This window comes from Prionailurus bengalensis, chromosome B4 (genome assembly GCF_016509475.1).
Source record: "Prionailurus bengalensis isolate Pbe53 chromosome B4, Fcat_Pben_1.1_paternal_pri, whole genome shotgun sequence".
Taxonomy (NCBI): Eukaryota; Metazoa; Chordata; class Mammalia; order Carnivora; family Felidae; genus Prionailurus; species Prionailurus bengalensis.
The window spans coordinates 90,025,768-90,048,771 of NC_057358.1; the positions used below are offsets into that span (position 1 = coordinate 90,025,768).

The following is a 23,004-nucleotide window of genomic DNA, read 5'->3' on the forward strand; positions in this document are numbered from 1 at the left end:
TGTGGGTCTGATAGTCCAGTTGCTGGGTAACTAGTTTATAGGATTAAAATGGTGTAGCACTTAAGTGTGTGCTGAGTTCTAGTAACCTTTGTGTTCTTAATTATGGGGCAGGAAGAAAAGAAGCGATTCTGTTTTTACTCCCATCTATCCATTATCTGCAGGATCAGAATTTATCCCTGTGGTCCTCCCAGGGATGTCACACTGTTGAAATAATAACAGATACACTTAATATCCAATATTCATGGAGTGCTTGCAATGGACAAGCATTGTTCTAAGCATGCTAGATGTGAAACTAACTCGTTTAGTCCTTGCATTTCACAAGGCAAGGACTGTTATCATCCCCATTTTACAGATGTGGGAACTGAGCCCCAGATAAGTTAAGTAAATTGCCCAAAGTCACTCAGTGAGTGGACAGCCTGATTTTGAGCCCAGGTATCCTGACTTTAGAATCTGTACTTTTTTTTTTTTTTTTTTAAGATTTTATTTATAAGTAGTCTCTATACCTGATGCAGGGCCTGAACCCACAACCCCAAGATCAAGAGTCGCACGATCCACTGACTGAACTAGCCAAGAACCCCTAGAATCTGCACTTTTAATTATGTGAATCTACAGATAATAAATAGCTATCGTTTATGAAATTCAGGGGATATATGAATCAGACTGGTAGGACTTTAAATGTTTCAGAGTCTTTGCTCACTCCACTTCTACATTTTTTGAACCTGCAACTTGTTCAGCAAAAGGAAGGGCAACCAGTATACATCACCAAGTGCCTACAGTGCCATCATTCTGTCAGGTGGCTTAAACACATTTTCTCATTCAGTTCTTTGCATAATCCTGTGAAGTAGGTAGGATTATTCTCCCTGCCTTTTCAATGAGAAAGCTACCCCCGGAGGGTTAATTAACTAGTTCATGGTCACACAGCTCATGAGTCGCAGAGCTGGGGCTTAATCCTGGATCTTTCTGACTCCAGGGCCTGTATTCTTCCCCACAAACTTTGCACTGGAAAAATCACGAACAACATCTCCATGGGACCTCTCCATTCAGTTTATTCCAACAGCTTGGCATTTCTTCCTCTCACACCAGCGGTGCTTTTGGAATATGTAAGCCATGGACTGTCAGCTCACCTTCGCTGGCATCTCTCTTAATGTAGCCTTTCTTCTCTGACCCTATGCTTTGGCCTCATGCCAGGCCTAGCGTGGTGTTTCCTTCCTCGTCTCCCCGCCATACTCTACACTTGCCATGCGACCTCCAGCCAACCTTGCCAAGGGCACATGTGCTCTCACACTCCCTGTTCAGCACCTTTCGGTGACTCTTGCCCTGAGGAGGCTCAGCCGGCATCTGAGGCCTTTGCCATCTGCTGTCTGCAGCTCTGTACCCTGAGCTCTTGCTCTCTCCCTCTGGCCACGTAGACCTTCTGGCCAACTTTGGTTGCATGGAGCTCCTTGCAGGGCCTGGAGAGGGCCTGCTGTCTCCTGCATCCATGTCTTTGGAGCGCTTTTTCTTTCTTGTCAACCTGGAGGATATTTTTCAGAACTCATCTGAAGCATTATTTCTCTTCCTCACCCTCTAGGGTAAACGTAACCACTTTTTCAGTTATGCCCACATGCCACTCTGTATCTTTGTAATAGCATTTCAATGGTCTATTTCATTTAGTGACAGTGGGATTGAAGAACACTCCAGAACCTGAAGTTTTTCCATCATTATATATTTTTTGGATGGCTCCGTGGAAATTCCCCGACATTAGTGCATGTCAAAGAGAAGGTCTTATGTCGGTGGGCAAATAAAATTATCCTACTATCCAAAAAACATTGTAATAAATAAAACAAATACACAGTGCTCTTTGCTTTAGACTATTAAATTTTTTTCCCTTCTAGAAGAAGGTTGAAAGTATAACCTGCCTTATAGGTTGCCAAGTGACAGACTCTTTTTTTCTCTCTTTCTTTTTAATATTTATTTATTTTTGAGAGAGAGCACAAGCTGGGAAGGGACAGAGAGAGAGGAGACAGAGGATCCAAAGCAGGCTCTGCGCTGATAGCAGTGAGCCTGATGCAGGGCTCCACCTCACAAACTGTGAGATCATGACCTGAGCTGAAGTCAGACCTCACCTGACTGAGCCACCTAGGTGCCCCGACAGATTCTTATTTATGTATAGAAGCACATGGAGGAAGCAGGATGTAATCTCCAACTAGCAGCAGTGTCCTGAGAAGAAGTGAAAAATTTCTGCCCGTGAAAACATCCTGTGGATGATGAAATATACAGAGAAAGTTCTCGTATTTTTCACTTTCCTTTCTACTGTGGCTTGGTTTCATTTTTATCAGTGATCTCCTCATTTGTAGATTAAAAGCCCCAGATTCCCTACAGCGGATAATTGTTCTTTAGTACCCAGTTTTGTGGTCCTTAGATCTGATCGGTGGTAGGCATTCTGCTGTGTAGACAGTGTCAAATAAAAATAATAAAGATGCCACAGGTGGGGCTGTGAGGCTGGGGAGCGGGTAGGAAAGATGAGAGCTCACCCTGTAATAAGTACATCTACGTTGCCTTTGGTATTTTTTTTTTTATCTTTTCTCTGCATTCAGCAAAGATGGGTTTATTTGGGAATAGCAGAGAATTTCAAGCCAGGACATGCAAGCTACGACAAAGCCATAGACAAGTTCCCAGGAGTGTGGTTTTTGTTGATTGCTAAGTTGATTAATTTAATGGCAAGAGGCACTGTATCCTGTTGCAACTGCAGTATATGCCTGATAAACAACACGGGTGTCCTAAATAATTCCTTTTTCTGTTCTTTCTTTATCTAGGCAGATAGAATGCTGTGAAACAGCTGACGAATTCTACAGCACCATGGGACGCCTTACCCAGGAGATGCTAGAGAATGACCTTCTGGAAAGCCATGAACTCATGCAGGTGAGTGGGCAGCATGGCCCCATTTTGGCTCTGGGAATGCTGGGTGCTATGGGAATAGGCAGTGTCACAGCAGCAATTTTGGGAAATATGTTTGGCCAGCCATCAGATTTAGTTTTTCATTTGACCAAGAGTCTATATATAATTTGATAAGAATCTCACTGTGTCACAAGAGGAAGGAAGAAATGAATAATGGATATTTGTTATACTTCCATTCAAGCTGCGTTGCTTAAAAATCATAACGTGCAATCCAACCTGTAAACCCCACCCCCGCCCAAATTACCAGGTACTTCTTCTGAATCTGATTCTTAACCTTCATAAAGGGAGACTTGTGGGGCAACATATTATTTTGAGGGAGAAATTATTGAGGGTTGAAAAGGAAATTATTCTTTAAAAATTTTTTTAAATGTTTGTTTTTTTATATATAGAATAGTGGGGGAGGGACAGAGACATAGGGACAAAGAGAATCTCAAGAAGGCTCCATGCTCAGCACGGAGCCCGAGTGGAGCTCGAGCCCATGACTGAGATCATGACCTGAGCCAAAATCAAGAGTCAAATGCTTAACCAACTGAGCCACCCAGGTGCCTCTCCACCAAAGGAGATTATTCTAATCAGTGTTTTGGTAATTTGTTTTACCCATATATTCTACTCGTGTTGTTCTATATTAATCATAATATAAAAAGACTTGAAGAGTTTTGTTATTTTCTGGCATGTTATTATATCTCACTATCATATTCACCAAGGCATTAAAAGCGATAGTGAGTATAAAAAAGATAACAGATTTGTTAACATTCTCTCTTGCATTAGGTTCTGTAACATGATTTTATCTTTATTCTCCTCTGATGCTTCTGACTACTGCTTCTCTTCCTGGTTGTTCCTTTTGCCCACCGACCAACTCTGGGTCTTGTCCAAGGTTGCCCTAGGGCCTTAGTTTCTTCTTTCTCTGTGATTTCTCTTTCTTTTTTCTGAGTTTCAACTTTTACCTTTATGTTGGGTTCCATGCATGGGGTTATGTTTGGGGGGTGCTGGGCCAAGTCAACAAATTGGAAAATGAAGACTCAGGCCCTGACTTCGGGCTTGAGAAGCAAGGAGTTTCCATTCCTTTGCTCATTTCCTGGCACTTCCAGCTCCTCAGAATCCCTTATATTTGGAGAATGTTGACCACCTGATAGAACTGCCCTGAACATTCATATATTTTTTAAAATATATGTATTTTTTTCATTTATTTATTTTTGATATAGAGAGAGCACAAGTCAGGGAGGGGCAGAGAGAGAGGGAGAGACAGAATCTGAAGCAGGCTCCAGGCTCCGAGCTGTCAGCACAGAGCCCGACACGGGACTTGAACTCACAAACCGTGAGATCATGACCTGAGCTGAAATCTGACGCTCAACCGACTGAGCCATTCAGGCACCCCTTCATATTTTTTTATTTCAACTTTTCTTTGCCTTCTCATCTCTTCTTTCTTCTTTCCTGTCTGTCTCAGAGGAAGAAGACAGACTGTGTTCTGTGTGATGCTGACGTTGGTGCTATGATCCCGACTCTTCTCACACATCTCAGGGCTATTGCTTCATCACTCATTCTGTCTCTGAGGGAAGTACCTCTTTTTGAACATGGCTCTGTGTACAAGGTCTGTGCTTGGCATTTTCCACATATGGGATCCTTTATGTCTCACAGAACTGCCTGATTCATCTGCCCAAGGCAGCACTCTAGGATATTGTCCCTTCCCCCTCGCTCATGAAACTTTGTTGGCTACTCATTGCCTACAAAATGAAGCATGGATTTCTCAACTTATCATCCAGTGCTCTCGACTGTCCTAGCTCCTCCCTTTCATACCCTCTTCTTATTCTGGTCAAGTCAAGCTGTGCTCCACGCTCCCAGGAATCCCTGGGAATATGCCTCCTCTGTACCTGTGCCCCCTCTGTTCAGTCTTTCCCATCTACCTTCACATGATTAAGGCCTGCCTCCTCATGAAAAGTTCCAGTTCAGATGCCCTCTCCTTTGTGAAGCATTCTCTGATAGTCTCAACTGAAATCATCTCCCATTTCTCTGAATCACTGTGGCATTTTCTTTGTACCTCTCTTGTGAACATTCATCACATTCTACTTTGATTTAAGACTGTATCTTAAATCAGTGATTTATCTTAAATCAGTAATATCCTCAGTGATATTTAAAAAAATTTTTTTAAGTTTATTTATTTATTTATTTATTTATTAAAAAAAATTTTTTTTTCAACGTTTATTTATTTTTTGGGGGACAGAGACAGAGCATGAACGGGGGAGGGGCAGAGAGAGAGGGAGACACAGAATCGGAAACAGGCTCCAGGCTCTGAGCCATCAGCCCAGAGCCCGACGCGGGGCTTGAACTCATGGACCGCGAGATCGTGACCTGGCTGAAGTCGGACGCTTAACCGACTGCGCCACCCAGGCACCCTTAAGTTTATTTATCTTTGAGGGAGGTGCAGAGAGAGAGGGAGACACAGAATCCGAAGCAGGCTCCAGGCTCTCAGCTGTCAGCACAGAGCCCAATGCAGGGCTTGAACTCATGGACCTGAGCCAAAGTCGGATGCTTAACCGACTGAGCCACCCAGGCGCCCCCTCAGTGATATTTTTAAGCTCCTTGAGGACAGAGCCTGTGCTTTGCTCATGAACACTTAGCACTTTGCCTTTTACTACAGCTGCTCAATAAATTTATTACTTCATTAAGCAAACATCTGTTGAGAGTCTGAGATTAATTTCCTGCCTTCTCTTTTTCAATAAATGTTTGCTGAATTAAACGACACTTATATGGTGGCCCTCCTTCCAGATTCCCTCTGCTCTAATAGCATTGGCATTTTGCTGCCAGAGTGATTGTCCACACTGCTTTGGTCATTTCATTGTTCTTCATAATGCCTTCAGTGCTTCCTTGTTACTAACTGCAGTAAATAAAATGCTTCAGCCTAGTTTTCTAGGTCTTATATTAACTTCTCCAAACATTTTCGAGCATCTCTGTCAGAAGACTTCCTTGAGAAAAATGATTGTGTGGTTTTACCTTTTAAAGATGGAGTTGGTCAGGCTCTATGTATGTGTGTGTATATGTGTGGGTGCATGCACATGTGAGGTGTGTGTGTGTGTGTGTGTGTTGGAGGCAGTGGTGCAGAGCAGAAAGGGAAGTCATGGTTGAGGAAGGGGCACAAGCAAAGACATGGCAGTGGAAAACTTTACAGTATGTGAAGGAAACTATGAGCAGTTTGGTGTGGATATGGAGGACCACAACCTGTGGTAAGGATTGGACTTGACCTTTTAGGTCAGAGGTTGTGAAATTGTGCTTGCTGGAATTCTAGGGGTTCTGTGGAGCCTTTGGAAAGGGAAAAAGAAGACCTGAAACATTTTAAGGAGAGAAGGAAAATGGTCTGAGTTGTGGCTTCTGTCAGATACAGGGGCAGCTCAGCGAAGGGTGGTCTTGAAAGGGTCAAGTCTGACAGCAGGAGCCCGTGAGAGGCAGTGAAGGGTAGAAACAAGGATGGAACAGAGACAGTACTTAGAAGGCGAAATTGATGGGACTTGGCCACGGAAAGTGGATATGGGGTGAGGGAGAAAGAAATGGGGAGACAACGGCAACCTACAGGTTTCTGGCTTAGGAGGAAGAGCATAAAAGTTTATCTGGGGCAGAAATAAGGTTTGTTTGGAGACAGATTGCATTGGAGGTGCATTCTTGCTGCCCTGTTCCTTACCTATCGAAGGTGTTCCCCGACTGGAACCTGTTGCACTGGGCGGAGGTCTGTTGCTACCCGGCCCTCTCTGTTCATACCCGTTCCTGTGAGAGGGCTTGTGGTTCCCTCTGCCACTTTCTGTGAAAAATGGTCTGCCCACCAGGATCCTACTCAGTCTCTTCTCCCCCGCCCCCCCCACAGCCTCTCTTATCTCAGCCCTTATTGACGAGCCTTCCTCCATATTCTTTCAGTACTTAAGATTCTCAACGACTGATTTAATGCCAATTACAGATTATTTTATATTATTTGGTGTTTTTTCAAGTGTGTTAATCTTATTCTCTAATGAAGTAGTAAGTTCCTTAATGATAAGGGCCTCCTTTTACTCTGTATCCCCATAACACCTAGAGGAGTGGTTGGTTTTTTAGCTTTATTTACTTTTGAGAGAGAGAAAGAGAGCGAGTGTGTGCGAGCAGGGGAGGGGCAGAGACAGGGAGAGAGAGAGAGGGACAGAGGATCTGAAGCGGGTTCTGCATTGACAGCAGCAAGCCCAATGAGGGGCTCGAACTCATGAACTGTGAGATCATGACCTGAGCCGAAGTCGGACACTCAACTGACTGAGCCACCTAGGCGCCCATAGAGTACTAAGAACCTATCCGGTTATGGGATGCCTGGGTGGCTCAGTCGGTTAAGTGTCTGATTCTTGATTTCGGCTCAGGTCATGATCTTGTGGTTGTGGGATCAAGCCCCGAGTTGGGCTCTGTGCTACACATGGAGCCAGCTTAGGATTCTCTCTCTCCCTCTCCTTCTGCCCTTCCCCTGCTTACACTCTCTCCCTCTGTCTTTAAAAAACAAAAACCAGGGGCGCCTGGGTGGCGCAGTCGGTTGAGCGTCCGACTTCAGCCAGGTCACGATCTCGCGGTCCGTGGGTTCGAGCCCCGCGTCGGGCTCTGGGCTGATGGCTCAGAGCCTGGAGCCTGTTTCCGATTATGTGTCTCCCTCTCACTCTGCCCCTCCCCCGTTCATGCTCTGTCTCTGTCCCAAAAATAAATAAACGTTGAAAAAAAAAAATTAAAAAAAAAAAAACAAAAAAACAAAAACCAAAGAATACACCTGGTGGCTCACTGAATACACAGACTCCTAGAACATTAGAACTCGAGGCAGTGTTTTTCACTTGACTATGTATGAGAAACTGCTCCAGAGTGTGTTAGAATGTGGACATTTAGTTCATCGGTGGTTCTGACGCACCATGGTTCTGATATGGTGTTTTGTTTTGTTTTAATTCTTTTTTTTTTAACATTTATTTTATTATTGAGGGAGGGAGAGACAGAATATGAGCTGGGCAGAGAGAAGAGGAGACACAGAATCCGAAGCAGGCTCCAGGCTCCAAGCTGTCAACACAGAGCCCGACGTGGGGCTCGAACTCACAAACTGTGAGATCATGACCCGAGCCGAAGTTGGACGCTTAACCAACTGAGCCACCTGGGCGCCCCTGTTTTGTTTTAATTCTTAAGTTAGTTAACATACTGTGTAGTCTTGGCTTCAGGAGTAGAAGCCAGTGATTCATCACTTACGTATAACACCCAGTGCTCATCCCAACAGGTGCCCTCCTTAATACCTGTCACCCGTTTAACTCATTCTCTCACTCACTTTCCCCCTCATCAACCCTCAGGTTTTTGGTTTTTTTTTTCTGTATTTAAGAGTCTCTTATGGTTTGCCTCCCTCTCTGTTTTGATCTTATTTTCCCTACCCTTCCCCTATGATCATCTGTTAAGTTTCTTAAATTCCACATATGAATGAAATCATATGATATCTGTCTTTCTCTGACCTGATGTAGCTGGTTTTAAACAACACTTAGGGAGGCACTGGTTTAAAAGAAGCTTAAAGATCAACTAACCTAATTCTGTCACTTGATAGAGAGTGAGCTTATGGCCAGTTTTTTAGATTGTCCAGTGGCAGACCCAGACTGGGAGCCAAGTCCCCCTCTCCTGGCCTACTTTTCCCCTACCACCAGCCCACCGCTTCCACGTTAGTCGAAACGTGTCTTTCCCGAAGCTGAAATCCCCTTTAGAAAAATAAGGCAGCATTTTGTTTCACTTAAACATTGCCAGAGCGAATGAGAGGTATATTGACACACGCCATCTTTGTCCTATAGAAATTTCCGGTCTTAGGTATTAGGAGAAAAGACAACCACCTCTTTACCTTGCTGTGAGAGAATCCTAGAGGGAAAAATACCTACCGGCTGTGGTTTGATCAATTGGATGCCATTTTAGCGGCTTTTCTTCCGCAGAGGAAAACATCTGGATGGAGATGAACTGAGCCTAATTTTGTACAACTCATGTTTTCGTGTTTTTTGTGAAGCATGTCAGTAATGAAAAATACAATTTTGTTTTCAGCGGTACCTAAATATAAATGTCTATTTAAGTGTACTTTGGTAGTTTGAATAGTAAGTTGACTTACTGGTTTTCCTTGGCATCATGGAGTGTTATGGAGAGAAATGGTGAATGTCATTTCAAGGCACTCTGTTTTCTTTATTCAATCTTTTTAAAAAAAAAATTAATTCAGTGGCTGGGATCCAATTATGGTGGGCCATAAATCTGTCAGCAAACCTGAAATGGCTCCAGATGAAAAATGTGGGCTGTGCGTAAGGTCTTTATTTTTGAGCTGAAAGACAGGGAAGGATTCTCCCTGGTGGTCTTCCCAATTTCTTTCCATTCTAAGTGCCACACACAAAATCTGCTGGGCTTTTTCCTTCTGTAAATCATATCACTTTTTTTTTTTTTTTTTAAGTAGCAAGGGCTGTTTTTAAAAAATTGGTGGTGTCTGAAAAAGACATTGGGAGAATGCCAGTGAAATAGCGGGTGTGGATTTCAGTGAGACTTTGGACAAAATCTCTCATGACTTCCCTGAGGGCAATAGAGAGAAAAATCAGGTGCTGTTGTTAGAAGGGTTTATAGGTGCTTGGGACAACCTACCTCAAAGTGTATATCAGTAATTATTGTTACCTGGGGGCAGCTCTCATGTGCTGTGAGGCAGTATCAGCCCTTGGAATGTTCACTTTTTTCCATCAGTGATGACATGGAAATTACAAGGATGTGGATGCTTGTCCGATAGAAGGATAATGTTTGCTTAATTAGCGCTGTCAAAAATTGAAACCGTCTGCCCTGCAAAATAGTGTGTGCCCACCATTGGAAGGGTTTCAGTGCTGCCTTTGTGACCATCTGTTGGAGAGTCTCTAGAGGCGACTTCTGCTTGGGAAGGTGGCTGAACTAAATTATGTTTACATTCCATTCTAACTCGAAGATTCTATTAGTGTGCCATATTTGGCTCTAAAGTGATTAGTAAAATTCCTTTCTTGGAATCCATTGTAAATCTCTGATTTACAACGTTGGAAACCAGAGCTTCTCAGTTACCCCGAGGACTATAGTGATGTGTGGTGTATATTCATGGCATAAACTCGCCTTCAGACGTGAGACCTTCGACTAAGTGAGTTGAATATATGTGAAGAGGTGCTATAAATACATTTTTTTTTCCAGGAGCACTGATTTCTTCTTTGAAGGATTAACTAAAAGTAAAGGATAGAGGAAGATAGACCAAAAAATAGAAAATGAAAGCACCAATGCAGCCAGGTTTTTGTTTTTGTTTTTGTTTTTTGTTTTTTTTTGTCAGATATCTGAAGCTGAGTGGCTCTTGAAGGAGCTTGCTAGGAGCCCAGGCCAATTACTCTGGGGCAGGACGTACTTCCCATACTGTTCTTACCAGCTTCCTTCATGAGGCTGGACAAGGGAATATTTTAATGATTTTTTATAAAACTGACAAAAATAAAACACAAGTGAATCTTCACCTGGTCACCCTACTAATTGTCTTCAACGAGACATCTTCATTCATAAGGAAATTTGAAATTCCTATCATTAATAATTTCATCTTAAAAAAATTTTTTTTAATGTTTATTTATTTTTGAGATAGAGCACAAGCAGGGGAGGGACAGAGGGAGAGGGAGACACAGAGTCTGAAGCAGGCTCCAGGCTCTGAGCTGTCAGCACAGAGCCTGACATGGGGCTCAAACCCACGGACTGCAAGATCATGACCTGAGCTGAAGTTGGATGCTTACTGACTGAACCACCCAGGCGCCCTAATAATTTCATCTTTTAAACTTGAATCCCAATGGTATGGGTTTCTATTTTTAAATTATTAAGGTGTAGTTGACATAGTAGTTTTAGGTGAATGGTTTCCTGGGAGAAGTGAAACTTAGGGTGATTAATATACATTTTCTGGAGAATAAGTATTTGAAGGATTGAAGGAAAGCATTTGGAACAATTATGCTTTAATAAAATTAAGAGAGCAAACGTGATTACTTTCTTCCTGCTGGTAGAATGATATATAATTTTGAAATTCTGGAGGAAGCACACGTGCTTTTCCCATTTTTATTTATAGATTTTTAACAGCCTATGCTTTACACCCTGTCACTTTTTTCTTTCTTTCTTTTCTTTTTTTGTTTTTAAATAACAGCTAACAATTTTCACCTCGAACTCATTCACAGACATTTGAAAAGGTGGTATCTTTGGAGAAAGCTTGCGGCTGATCACACGATCACCCACTAGATTTAATGTTGTCCAGATGACGTTGAATGTCTATAAAAGTCATCAAGCAAAGCTTTGAAAAACAAGCACCGCATATGAGCATCACCGATGGGTTAGAGAGCTGTGAATTTCTGAGTTAACCCACCTGTCATTTGAGCCCAGAGGAAGTCAGACTGCCCCCATCTGCCACCCATGTTCACCACTTGGAATACCCAGTCACGGCTGGATTGATTTGAGAAATGAGCATTGTGTTCCTCAGTATTCTTTTGTCTTTCTCTAAAGGGGATAATGAAGTAGAATCTCTCCACCTGCTGTGTGAGAAGCAGAATCTACCTCTTTACACCCAAATCGTAGAACTTTAATATCTTTCCAGGATTGAGAAGAGTTGTTTAAGGCCATCGTTTCAGACTTGACATTTTTGCTTGTGTTTTTCAGACGGTTTATTCTATGGCTCCATTCCCTTTCCCACAGTTGGCAGAGCTGAGGGAAAAATACACCTACAACATTACACCATTCCCAGCCACAGTTAAACCCACCTCAGTTTCTGGGTAAGGTCTTTGTCCCCCCTTGTTGTTTTCATGATGGAAGACTTAATATCTTAATGTGTTGGTGTAACTTCATATTTGTTAAGCCCCAGATATATCTATTCAAAGTATTTTGGTACTTAAAATCTGAATGTTTCTTTCCCAAAGGTTTTGATTTAAATTCAAGACAGATTTTTAAAACCGTACTTTCCAAAGAATATTGGAACATAAACTGAAGGAATATTTAGAGACCCCACAACTTATTTAAAAATGTCAAATATTAAAAATTTTAATAATTAAAATAGTATAGAACAGGTGCATGAAGAGGCAGATGGCCTAATTTAAAATGAGAAGACAAGAAATTGACAAATATATATTCCTGTATAGGAACTTAGTGTTTGAAAACTTAACGTATCAAATCAATAGTGAAAAGTGTATTTAAATAGAAAAAATGAAATAATAAAACTAGCAGAAGAAAGTGTGGAAGAATGTCTTTAGTTCTTTGGAATTGGAAAGGTCTTAATAATGGACTCAGAAACACAAGGGAAAAAGTTAAGTAGTTTAAAAATAATTTTCTGCATGACTAGAAACAGAACAAAACAAAACCTTCATAAGCAGGCGCAAAAATATTTTCTGAAAAAATATTTGTAATTGCAGTCTCTCATGTATAAAGTTCCTAGAAATCAGTAAGAAGATGGCTGCCCAACTGAGACACGACGAAAGGATGGGGATTGGTAGTTTATGTATAAAAGGCAGCATCGGTTGTATGAAGAGAAATGCAGCCTAGAACTAGATTGAGACTATGTTTTTATCTGTCAGATTGACAAAAATTCAGAAGGTGGATGTGCACTCTGTTGGTGACACTATAGGGGGACACTCTTGCACAGTGCAGGTGTAGCGCATTGCTGCAAGATTTGTGGCGGGCAATTTGGCAGTATTTCCCCAGATTACTAGTGCACATATCCTTTGACCCAGCAATTCTACCTTTATGACTTATCCCACAGATGTCTTTGTACACCTGCAAAGCACAGTCTGTATAAGGTTATTTATTGCAACATTGCTTATAACGGTATAAGATTGGAAACCACTCAGGTGTGTATTGTCAGTGGCCTGGTTCCATTACATGGGCTACATGCATACAATACAGTGCAGCTGTACAAAAAGGATGAGAAAGCTCTGTGTGTGAACGTGGAGAAAGTTTGAGGTACATAGAAGCAAGGTGCAGAAGAATGTATACAGTATGCTAATAATTATGCAAAAGGAAGAGAAAGATAAGACTATAGTTATCTTTGCTTATCTATGCAATAAAGAAACTGAAGAACGCATAGAAATTAGTAGCAATGGTCACCTTTGGGAATTAAGTAGGGCAAAGGCAGAAGTTGGACAGGGATGGGAGAGAGACTTTTTATGTATGTTATATTCGTAGTCATAAAAATTAAACCATGTGACCGTATCATTTATTTTTCAAAAACACCACAATTTTCTTTGAATATTTCTTTTTCTTTTATGTTTTCCAAGACGACATGGTAAGGTCAGAGACAGTGATGAAGAGAATGACCCAGACGATGAAGATGCTATCACTAATGCAGTGGGGTGCCTTGGACCTTTCAGCGGGCTCCTGGCACCCGAACTGCAGAAGTACCAAAAGCAAATTAAAGGTAAAGAGGTCGCTTTCTATTTAGATGATCTCAATGTGTGGGGTCACTATAGCAAAGGTATTATTATTGTGTCTGATCAATGACTACTGTTTCCTTACCTGGTTACCACTATTAAAGGTCTTTGTTAAAAGTGTCTTCTGTGCTACTCTATCATGTAGTAGGATCTCTCTGTTATGTGTTACACACATCATACCTATATCTTTTTCTTATGTGTTTTGCCTCCAGTTTATCTGATTCCACTTCGTATGCTCAGTTCCTTAGCCTGGAACCTGGCATATAATAGATGTTTACCACATTCTGTTTGAATTTAATTGATACAAAATGGCTTCTTTTCCACTATAGAAATACCCTCTAAATCTAAAACATTATGGTAGCCTCTCCTTGAATTTGAGTGATTAGAAACTCATTATCTCATAGGATATTCTGCTGGATCCCTCTGCTTAGCCCATGGTTTCTAGTTGAGAAAAGATAATCTCCACCTACCAGCTCTTTTAATAGTTCTTTTGAACAAAAGACAGCAAGTCTACTCCCTCTTTTATTGGATGTCTCTTGAAATCTTGAGGACATCCATCATGTCCCCCAAATCCTTGTCTATGGTCCAAGATCAAAATTTTTCAGAAGGGATGACTTCCAGAACTTTTGATATTCTGTATATTCACCTTTTGATGTCCTGTAGTGTCCCTCTTAAAAAGTGGCGCTCTGAATTGGATGGTATACTACATTTGTTTTTTTCTTGTAGAGAATGGACCTTTTGTGGTCTGGACACCATCGACGTAATGAACTTTTTTTTTAAGTTTTGGGTTTTTTTTTGTAAATTTTTGAGACACACACACACACAGCATGAGCAGGGAGGGGGAGAAAAAGAGGGAGACACAGAATTGGAAACAGGCTCCAGGCTCTGACCTGTCATTATAGAGCCCAGCGCAGGCCTTGAACTCCCTGACTGTGAGATCATGACCTGAGCAGAAGTCAGACACCCAACCGACTAAGTGACCCGGGTGCCACAATTCTTGTCAGTTTTAACTAAGTTCAGATTAGCAGGACCCCTTTTAATTTTCTTCTCCTTTTTTTTTTTTCATGTTTATTTATTTTTAAGAGAGAGAGAGAGAGAGCATACGCAAGCAGGGAGGGTGCAGAGAGAGAGGGAGACACAGAATCTAAAGCAGGCTCCAGGCTCTGAGCTGTCAGCACAGAGCCCAGTGCAGGGCTCCAACTCATGAACTGTGAGATCATGACCTGAGCCAAAGTCGCACACTTAACCGATTGAGCCACCCAGGCACACCTTAATTTTCTTCTCCTTAAAAATGTGTTTTCCGTAAAAAAGGAAGTAAATTTGTCTGATGTTTAAGCTTTACCTGAATAACAGTTTCAGCAGATGCTACGATAGTTGAAATCCTCCACTAATTATTTTTTTAAAAGCGGTTCCCAGGCCGTTTTACATACTGTGCTAGAAAAGCCTATGTAGTGTGTCTGCCCTCACACAGTGCTTATTTCTACTTCTCAGATGTAATCTCAATTTTATTTAAAGGACAAATCTGCTAGTTGTAGGTGTCACAGGAGCAGAAACCACATCAGACAAAACACACATAGGCAGGAAATGTGTATTAAATGAATACAAACATTTCTAGTGATGCAGTGATTCAGAGTTTTGATATGTTTTTTTAAATATTTATTTGAGAGAGAGAGAGAGAGACAGAGCGTGATCAGGGGAGGGGCAGAGAGAGAGACACAGAATCCAAAGCAGGCTCCAGGCTCTGAGCTGTCAGCACAGAGCCCGATGCAGGGCTCAAATTCACAAGCCATGAGATCATCACCTCAGTCGAAGTCAGATGCTTAACTGACTGAGCCACCCAGATGCCCCGAAGTCTTGATAATTTTATAGAACGTGTTGCTATTTTTAACTTAGGAAAAACTCACTTTTAATGATGGTCTAAACTCTACGAACAGTCAATTCCTTATAAATCCTCATGCAGTTATATGCAAATCTGTCAACTGACTTTAGACACCTGGAGTTATATTTTCCTAAGGGAATTTTAGAAAAAGGCAGTGATATTTATGTGGAAACAGTTGTTCTTATGTCTACAGAATGAGCAAAGTGCTAATAAAATCAAACAGTGAACCCACACAGCTCATTTCAGACCCACAGTTAGGCTAATCAGAAAATGCAGAAATATTTTCAGGACCAAATGAAAACCAGTACAACAAACTGGAGCATGCATTTTTTTTTTTTGTGGTTAGAATTCCCTGGAAGTTAAGATACCACACTGGGGCACAGTGTAATCTTTCTCTTCCATGTCCGTGTCTCTCTCCTCTGGAGTGTAGAACCAAATGAAGAGCAGAGTCTGCGGTCTAATAACATTGCAGAGCTGAGTCCAGGAGCGATCAACTCTTGTCGAAGTGAGTACCACGCAGCTTTCAACAGTATGATGATGGAGCGCATGACCACGGATATCAACGCGCTGAAGCGGCAGTATTCTCGGATTAAGAAGAAGCAGCAACAGCAGGTTCATCAGGTGTACATCCGGGCAGGTAATGTGATTCTTTGTTTGAATCAATTTCCCCTCTGTGTCTTGTGAAGGAAGGAACCATACTCCTAGGATCGCCTCGGTATTGCAACCCTGTAGCTCAGTATCCGCAAACACTGCTGGCATGAGGAGATGACCTATTTAGTATCCCCTTTCTTATTTTATTAGGCTCTACAGAAGAAAAAGACCATGGGTCCCTTTTAGGTACCAAGAACCAGGCACTTGATGGTATTAAACACGTCTGTACTACGTGTGCTTGCGGAGAGGGGTTTACAAATGATGAAACTGTTGCAAACGCCATGCAGTCCTTGGACTTGAGACATTTTTGAGCTCTTGCTTCCTAAATTTTAGGCATTTGAAAATGGAAACTATTAATCTGTGCACTAGTAAATTAAGCTATCCACTGGTCATTCCGGTAGTAATATAACAGAAGCTGTCATCAGAGAAAAAGGAAAAAGCCATTCCTGTGCCTCACCGATGGGTTAGCGGGGTCTTTCTTGGGGATCTGCCGAGAAGAGCAAAATTGGATTAGGTTGGAAATGCTCTTTTCCAAGGACTGTCCAGCTGCTTTTTTTGTTTTCTTTTTAAATTCCACAAATCCCAGTGAACAGTCTGCTTTGTGATTTAATACACGCTGATTTGGGAAGTGGTTTGTCTTGTTCTAAGTGAAATCCTAATGAAAATGATGTCTGTCCTGTGTTAAAATGAAGTTGACTTGGGAGCACGTGACTGATCTTGCACGAAAACTGTACTTACCCTCCACTTATGGGGGAGGAGCGGGTTAACTTCCTGAATATTTTTACTTTGACTTGAATCATTAAGAGGGCATTCACAAAAGAAACAACTCTAGCACTTTAATTTTAAAAACATTGGCTCAAACATATCCTCATTTTTGTCCTTAAAGAAATGAGGCAGGTAAGGATGGATATGCTTCTGTCCTTTTAAAAGATGAGGAAATTGACTCAGGAAAGCTTAGCAGGGTTGTATAGCGATGGTCGGTGGTCAGGCCAGGGCTAGACCCCCGTGTTCTGATTCTTTACATAGTCCCTTTTTCACTTGCGCCCTACACATCTGTGGGTGTGATGGTGAACAGTTGTCGGTGGGTATTAAATTGGCCCAGTGTCTTGTGCTGTAGCTAGGGGGTCAGTAAACTGTGTTCCACAGGCCACATCCGGCTAGCTACCTGTTTTTGTAACTAAAATTTTATTGGAATACAGGCATGCCCCCTTATTTACATATTGCCTATGACTGCTTTTGCACTACAAAAGTCTAAAATATTTACGTATTGTCTATGGCTGCTTTTGTACTACAAAAGTCTAAAATATTTACAGTCAGGAAAAGTTCGCTGACCCTTATCTGGATCATGGTTTGTGTGGTTCCTTTTAGGGAGATTGTTGCTCAAAGACAAAGAGCATTGCTTTTGAAACTTCAGTGTGCATGTAAATCACTTGGGGATCTGTTAAGATGAAGAGTCCGTTTCAGCAGCTTTGGGGTGGGGCTGAGATGATGCATTTCCAACAAGCTCCTGGGTGGTGCCAGTGCTGCTGGGTGGGGATCACGCTTTGAGTAGCTTTTAGAAGGGATGGTATAAGAGGATTAGCAGTGCAGGTGGAGAGGGTGCGCTTGACTTCAGCTTCTGAGATGTGAAGGAAGGCGGTGAGGATGGCGGTTGAGGTATCAGCTTCCCAGGTTAAGGAGGACGGGAAGTTGGGGCCTTTTGGACCCGGTAGCTTCTGTTTTTTGTGGAGAAATCGGAGGAAAAGTTGTTTGCTTTTGGAGGAGTAAGTTGGGGAAGTCAGGTAGGAGCGTAGAGAAAGCAATGAAGATTTGGGTAGGTCATCGAACGGAATGGAAGAGGGAAAGAAAAGGGTTGTTCAGTGGCTTTGAGGACCCAACAAAATAGGAAGTTATGAATCTGAAGGGCTTTCAGTCCACATGTCTGTGTGATTTTTTTTTTCCCTCCCTTTTTGGAAAAGATAAAAATCCAGGGTTGGGATTTTGCCAGGCATAAAGAGATAGGGGTGTCAAGAATGTGGTTATCGGTGAGGCAGCATCCTGGTGATCAGCCATGCATCTAGCCGGGGGAGGAGTGCAAGTGACTCACACATAGACAAGGGGTTATGGGAAGTTTGAAAGATGAGAGAACCCAAGTCTCTGGTTCAGTACCATGTATAATTATATCGAGAACCTGAGAGCCAGGAGAGCCAAAGAGAAGAATCAGAGACTTCAATATTTTTCAGGTAAGATAGATCTGGGTGATGAAGTTTCGGATGGAATTGGGGAGGCTGAGGAAGTATGAGGATGGGTCATTCAGAGAAACAGTCATGCAACTGAGGGAGGTAGTAGGATATGGGATGGAGAGGAGACTGTAGTCAACATTTTCAATAAAGACTGGAGTGTGACCCAAGGTACGTGACAGCAGTCGAGAAGCGTAGAGGTGAGCTCAGCCAGATGATAGGGATGTCAGGAGGAAGGTTGCTCACACAGAGATGGTAGGGCCTTCTCCCTACTGCTTCTGCCTGCTGTTGTCATCTCTGGGGCCATGTGTGTTTGAGCGTCATCTGAAATAGAGGCTTGGTCGTAGCCACTGGAGGAGGACGACAGGAATACTATCACCAGTGCCCTCCAGGAGAGCACGGCTTTGGTGCTCTCCAGTTTCAATTTGCTTTCAAAGTCCATTGAGGACACAGGAGTGGGATCAGGAATCAAGCAGCAGTGATCTCCCTACATTTTCACCACCTTCTGTCACCTCTGTCATTCTGCCTGCTCTCACCTTTATAATATGCAGCGTGTTCTTTTCCTACCCCTCAGAAGCTCACAGCTGATAATCCATATCGTAGTGTTTGACTTATTTTTAAAACAGTCTTCTACAGTTTTCTAGGTACAGGACCTCTGAGGTTATTTCTCAGAGACAAAAACTCTCAGTAAGAAACAGTAGGGTGTCTGCACTTTAGTAATGAGGGGCCAGAGTCTGCTTCTTTTTGTATCCTCAGCCTCTCGTCTCCTCCTTTTGGAAGAGGAGGGAACAGGTACTCCAGGCTCTAGGGTTGAATTCAGTTTCTGTTACCTTCAGTCACATGACTCTGCAAAACCTGGCGGATACGTGGGTTGGGATGTGGGGACAACCTCTGTGATTCCTGTTCTGTGATGGATGGTTTCTCTGTGGTCCATTTCACACAACCTTTCAACGTTTCTTTCAGATAAAGGGCCAGTGACCAGCATTCTCCCATCTCAGGTAAACAACTCTCCGGTCATAAACCACCTTCTTTTAGGAAAGAAGGTGAAGATGTCAAACAGACCTGCCAAGAATGCGGTCATCCACATCCCCGGCCACACAGGAGGCAGAACGTCTCCTGTCCCTTATGAAGACCTCAAGACGAAGCTCAATTCTCCGTGGCGAACTCACATCCGAGTCCACAAGAAGAACATGACGAGGACCAAGAGTCAGCTGGGCTGCGGGGACACCGTTGGGCTGATAGAAGAGCAGAATGAGGGCTGCAAGACTAAGAGCCCGGGGGCGGCGGAGTTCCCCTCCAGCCGCGCCGCGGCAGCTGGAGGAGAAGGTGGCAGCTCGGAAAGCCGTGTGGGGAGGACAATCGAAGGGCAGTCTCCGGAGCCAGCGTTTGGGGATGCCGACGCTGACGTGTCTGCGGTCCAGGTGAAGTTAGAAGCCTTGGAACTGAACCGGAGGGATGCTGCTGCCGACCCCGAGCCCAAGGCACACGCGCCCTGCCAACGGCACTTCCCGGAGCTGCCTGATACGCCCGGGGAAACCAAACCTCCCCAGGGCGGCCACCTGAAAGCACCCATCTTTAGCCCTTTCCCCAGCGTCAAACCACTGCGCAAGTCAGCCACTGCCAGGAACTTGGGATTATATGGTCCTACAGAAAGAACCCCAACCGTGCACTTTCCTCACATGAGCAGGGGCTTCAGCAAATCCAGCGGTGGGAACAGTGGCACTAAGAAACGATGATGGCCTTCAGAAGCTTCGACTGTAGATGCGCCTTCCCATGGTGGTAAAAGGGTTCCGGCTGAGGCTCCAAAAGAGTGTTAATTGTCCAGTGAAAATGAATAGATAGGTTCAGAGATGAACACCAGTCTGTAAAGATGGGAAATGGAACTTTTCTAGTGGGAGCCAGGACGGGGATGTTTTCCCACCCACCGCTAACCGATCCAGTGAATTCTTGTGGCAGCATAAATATTGTAGTTTTAAAGCGTGAAGTTTTCCCTATTTTTAATCGTGAGTTGTTTAGAAAAGACTGCGTATTTAGACTGTTAACCCCTCTTCCTTCTTCCTGTTCTGAGGGCTGTCGGGGTCCCTGCGACAACACTCCTCCAAACCTTCTGGTTCTCTGGGCGTTAGCGATACTCAAGCATGCACACACTAGCTCGCTAGAACAGAAACTGTACAAAGGAAGTAGGTTTCTTAGTTACAAAAAGCATCCTGATTTCCCCCTTCCTGCCCCACTGGGGGAATGTTTGTGTGTGTGCGTTTTTCTTCAGTAGTTTCTCTCAGCCAGTCTGAAGATTGTTTTCTCATTCTAGAGCTAAAGTGCAGGAGAAAAATGTAGATAGCCTTAGTTTCTCTTTCTGCCTGCAAAATGAAGAAAACCCTTTATCTGTTGAAATTTAGGTTAAGCCACCAATTTGAAGATCTTATCCAGAGAACCCACACGGGATATGCATTAAGCAATCGCTCTGAACGGCTTGCTGATTCTGCTAAGCTTTCCCCAAGGTTCATTTTTTTCCCCTCTAAGAAGAGTTATGGTCCTCAGTGTTGGGATGACTTGGTGGGCTCTCCATGGAGCGTGTCCCGTGTTGTCCGCCGTGCAGCTCACTTACCTACCAGCTCTTCATGGCAGACGCAGCGATGCTCGATCGTGGCTCGAGCCGTGTTCACAGCTGCTGCTCGGAAGCCAGAAACACAGCACCTGCAATTCTGTTACTTGAATTTTGTGCTTTTTTGATTGGAGCACTTTGTTGAGTACTTTTGTTACTTGAACACTGCCTTTCTTTGGAGAAGGCATTAGTGCTTTCTAGCTCTCTCTTACCCACTTCTCTCCCGGTCCCAGCGGGTCAGAGACAGCACCTGTTATCTCCACTATGCAGATGGGAACTCTGAGCCACACGGAGGTGAAGTAGCATTACAGGCAGATACTCAAGGTGAATACTCCCAGTATTCCCTGTGACTTGGTCACATCTCCTCTGGCACGACAGGCGGATTTACTGCTCTTTGTACACAGATGCATTGGCTGTATAGGTTCTAAAAACCAAGACTGGGAAGCCACTCACTGTACTCCCTCTTGACTCAGAGGACCTTTCTCCAGATGGTACAGAGTCCCGTGATGGCGTTTCACAAAACCAGCTCTGTTTTTACCCAAAAAGGTAGTTCATTTTAAAAATGCTTCGTGCAGCTGTCATTTGAACAAAGGCTCACTCCTCAGTCCCCTTGTCTTACTGTTATCCGAAGAATAGCCTCAGCATCTTTATCCTCCTCTCTGATAGACCTTGACCATGCCTGCAGGCACATTGTCGATGCACTCAGTGTTCATTTGGGCTAATTGGATTGCCAATTCTGAAACCAAAGCTATAATTTTAGAGAGGGCTTCTACTGTGAGAGGTATTAATTTTCATAATAAAATAGAGAATGTGGTAGTGTGGGCTTTTTTTTGAGTAGAAGACACAAGAATGACATACAGTGAGAAAAGCCATGTTATCCCTTTTGTGGTATTTTTACCCCCAAAGGCACTGAAGGTGGAAAATATGACTACTGAGTTATTGCGGTGTTGGTCTTGAATTCTGTGCCACCTGAGGTTGGCATGCAGCTTCTTAAAAAGCAGCCACGCCCACCACCTGTCTTGGGAAGGAAGGAGGTGGGATGTTGGGCTTACCTCGCGTCCCGCCCTGGGGTTGAGACCGCTACGTTTTTCAAAATTAAGCAAATGAAACGATTTTCTTCTATCTGCTAAAACTTTACAGATGATGATTCCACCTTATATTCTTTTCTCCTCCCCCACCCCAATGAGTCAGAACAGACTCATCCCTTTGAGGGATGTCTGACTGGAATGGAGGAATAGTCTCTCTTCTCTTGAGTCAGCCCCGCGCTCCCTGAGGATCTGGGTCCAGGGAGGTGGATGCTGGGGCGAAGCCGCTTACCACAGTCCTTGGGATGGCGCTGTTGTGTCTAAGTGTCTTAGTGTTGGTGACACAGGCCCCACCAGTTTCCCTGTGATGGTCTTTCTGGGAGAGGGACGGACGAGACGGGCGCATGCTTTGGAAGAAGTATTTTAGCCCAAATGGAAGAATGAATAACTGAAAGGATCATAGTCCTCGGAGGTCAAAATGACCTTGTCAGGATTTTAAAAACCGAAGGATTTCTGTTGAAGCACTCTCTGTACCAATAACGTGCATGCATTGTACCGTGTAATCACAATGTGAATCGGTCAACTTTGGAGACTTGCCTACTTTAGGAAATAGAGAAATCTGCAGTAGCCTTCACCACGCAGCATGTACAAAGACCAGTATGGACTCGTTCTCCTCCCTACGTATTGGACACTGTACTCAAGCACCAGAAGTACTTACCAAGTAGCGGTTTCTCGATTTCTAGATCTGTCTGTCCCCTGTCAGCACTTGTGCGGGGAGTCCCCTCCTTCCAGTGCTTCTGCACCTCAATACTCTTACAAAAGCCTCCAGATGGTTTAAACCTAGTTTGTAATGTTTGACCTGTGGGCTGTCACTTTTTGAAACATTGTATTCCTTTTTCTTTTTTCTTTTTTGTCTCTGTTGTTCTGAAGAATTGTACTGATTACAAAGACATGCGCATAAAGATTCTTGTTGTTGTAGCTGTCGTGCCATTTTCTGAGTGCATGCGTAGAATACCGTTGTGACACTGACATTCTCCTTCCCCTTCCGCTTCAGGTTTTTCCCCTCCTTAGTCACGGAACTGGGGAAACAGCCCAGTAAGCTCCATCTCCCCCAATCTAATCACTGGGCTGCAGGGTGACCCGTGACCTCTTGAGAACTTGGCAGAGGAGCAGGTTCCTAGGTATGAGTGAGTAGAGAGTTTACTTAAGAACGTGTGTGTGAATGTACGTGTGTGTATAAAATTAGCCATTAGGTTTGTCATTTTCCTTT

At 43.3% G+C, this 23,004-nt stretch overlaps 1 protein-coding gene across 2 annotated transcripts in view; it reads left to right on the plus strand.

The window, feature by feature from the left end:
- Positions 1–22,712, plus strand: part of TBC1D30 (TBC1 domain family member 30) — an 86,078-nt gene extending 63,366 nt beyond the window's left edge. For both annotated transcript variants that reach the window (XM_043562952.1, XM_043562953.1), the window contains 5 exons: positions 2,796–2,901; positions 11,599–11,711; positions 13,206–13,345; positions 15,668–15,874; positions 19,071–22,712. In XM_043562952.1, the coding sequence (XP_043418887.1) occupies positions 2,796–2,901; positions 11,599–11,711; positions 13,206–13,345; positions 15,668–15,874; positions 19,071–19,843 (1,339 nt within the window). In that variant the 3' untranslated portion in view covers positions 19,844–22,712. The remainder of the gene's footprint in view (positions 1–2,795; positions 2,902–11,598; positions 11,712–13,205; positions 13,346–15,667; positions 15,875–19,070) is intronic.
- The last annotated feature ends 292 nt before the right edge of the window (positions 22,713–23,004 follow it).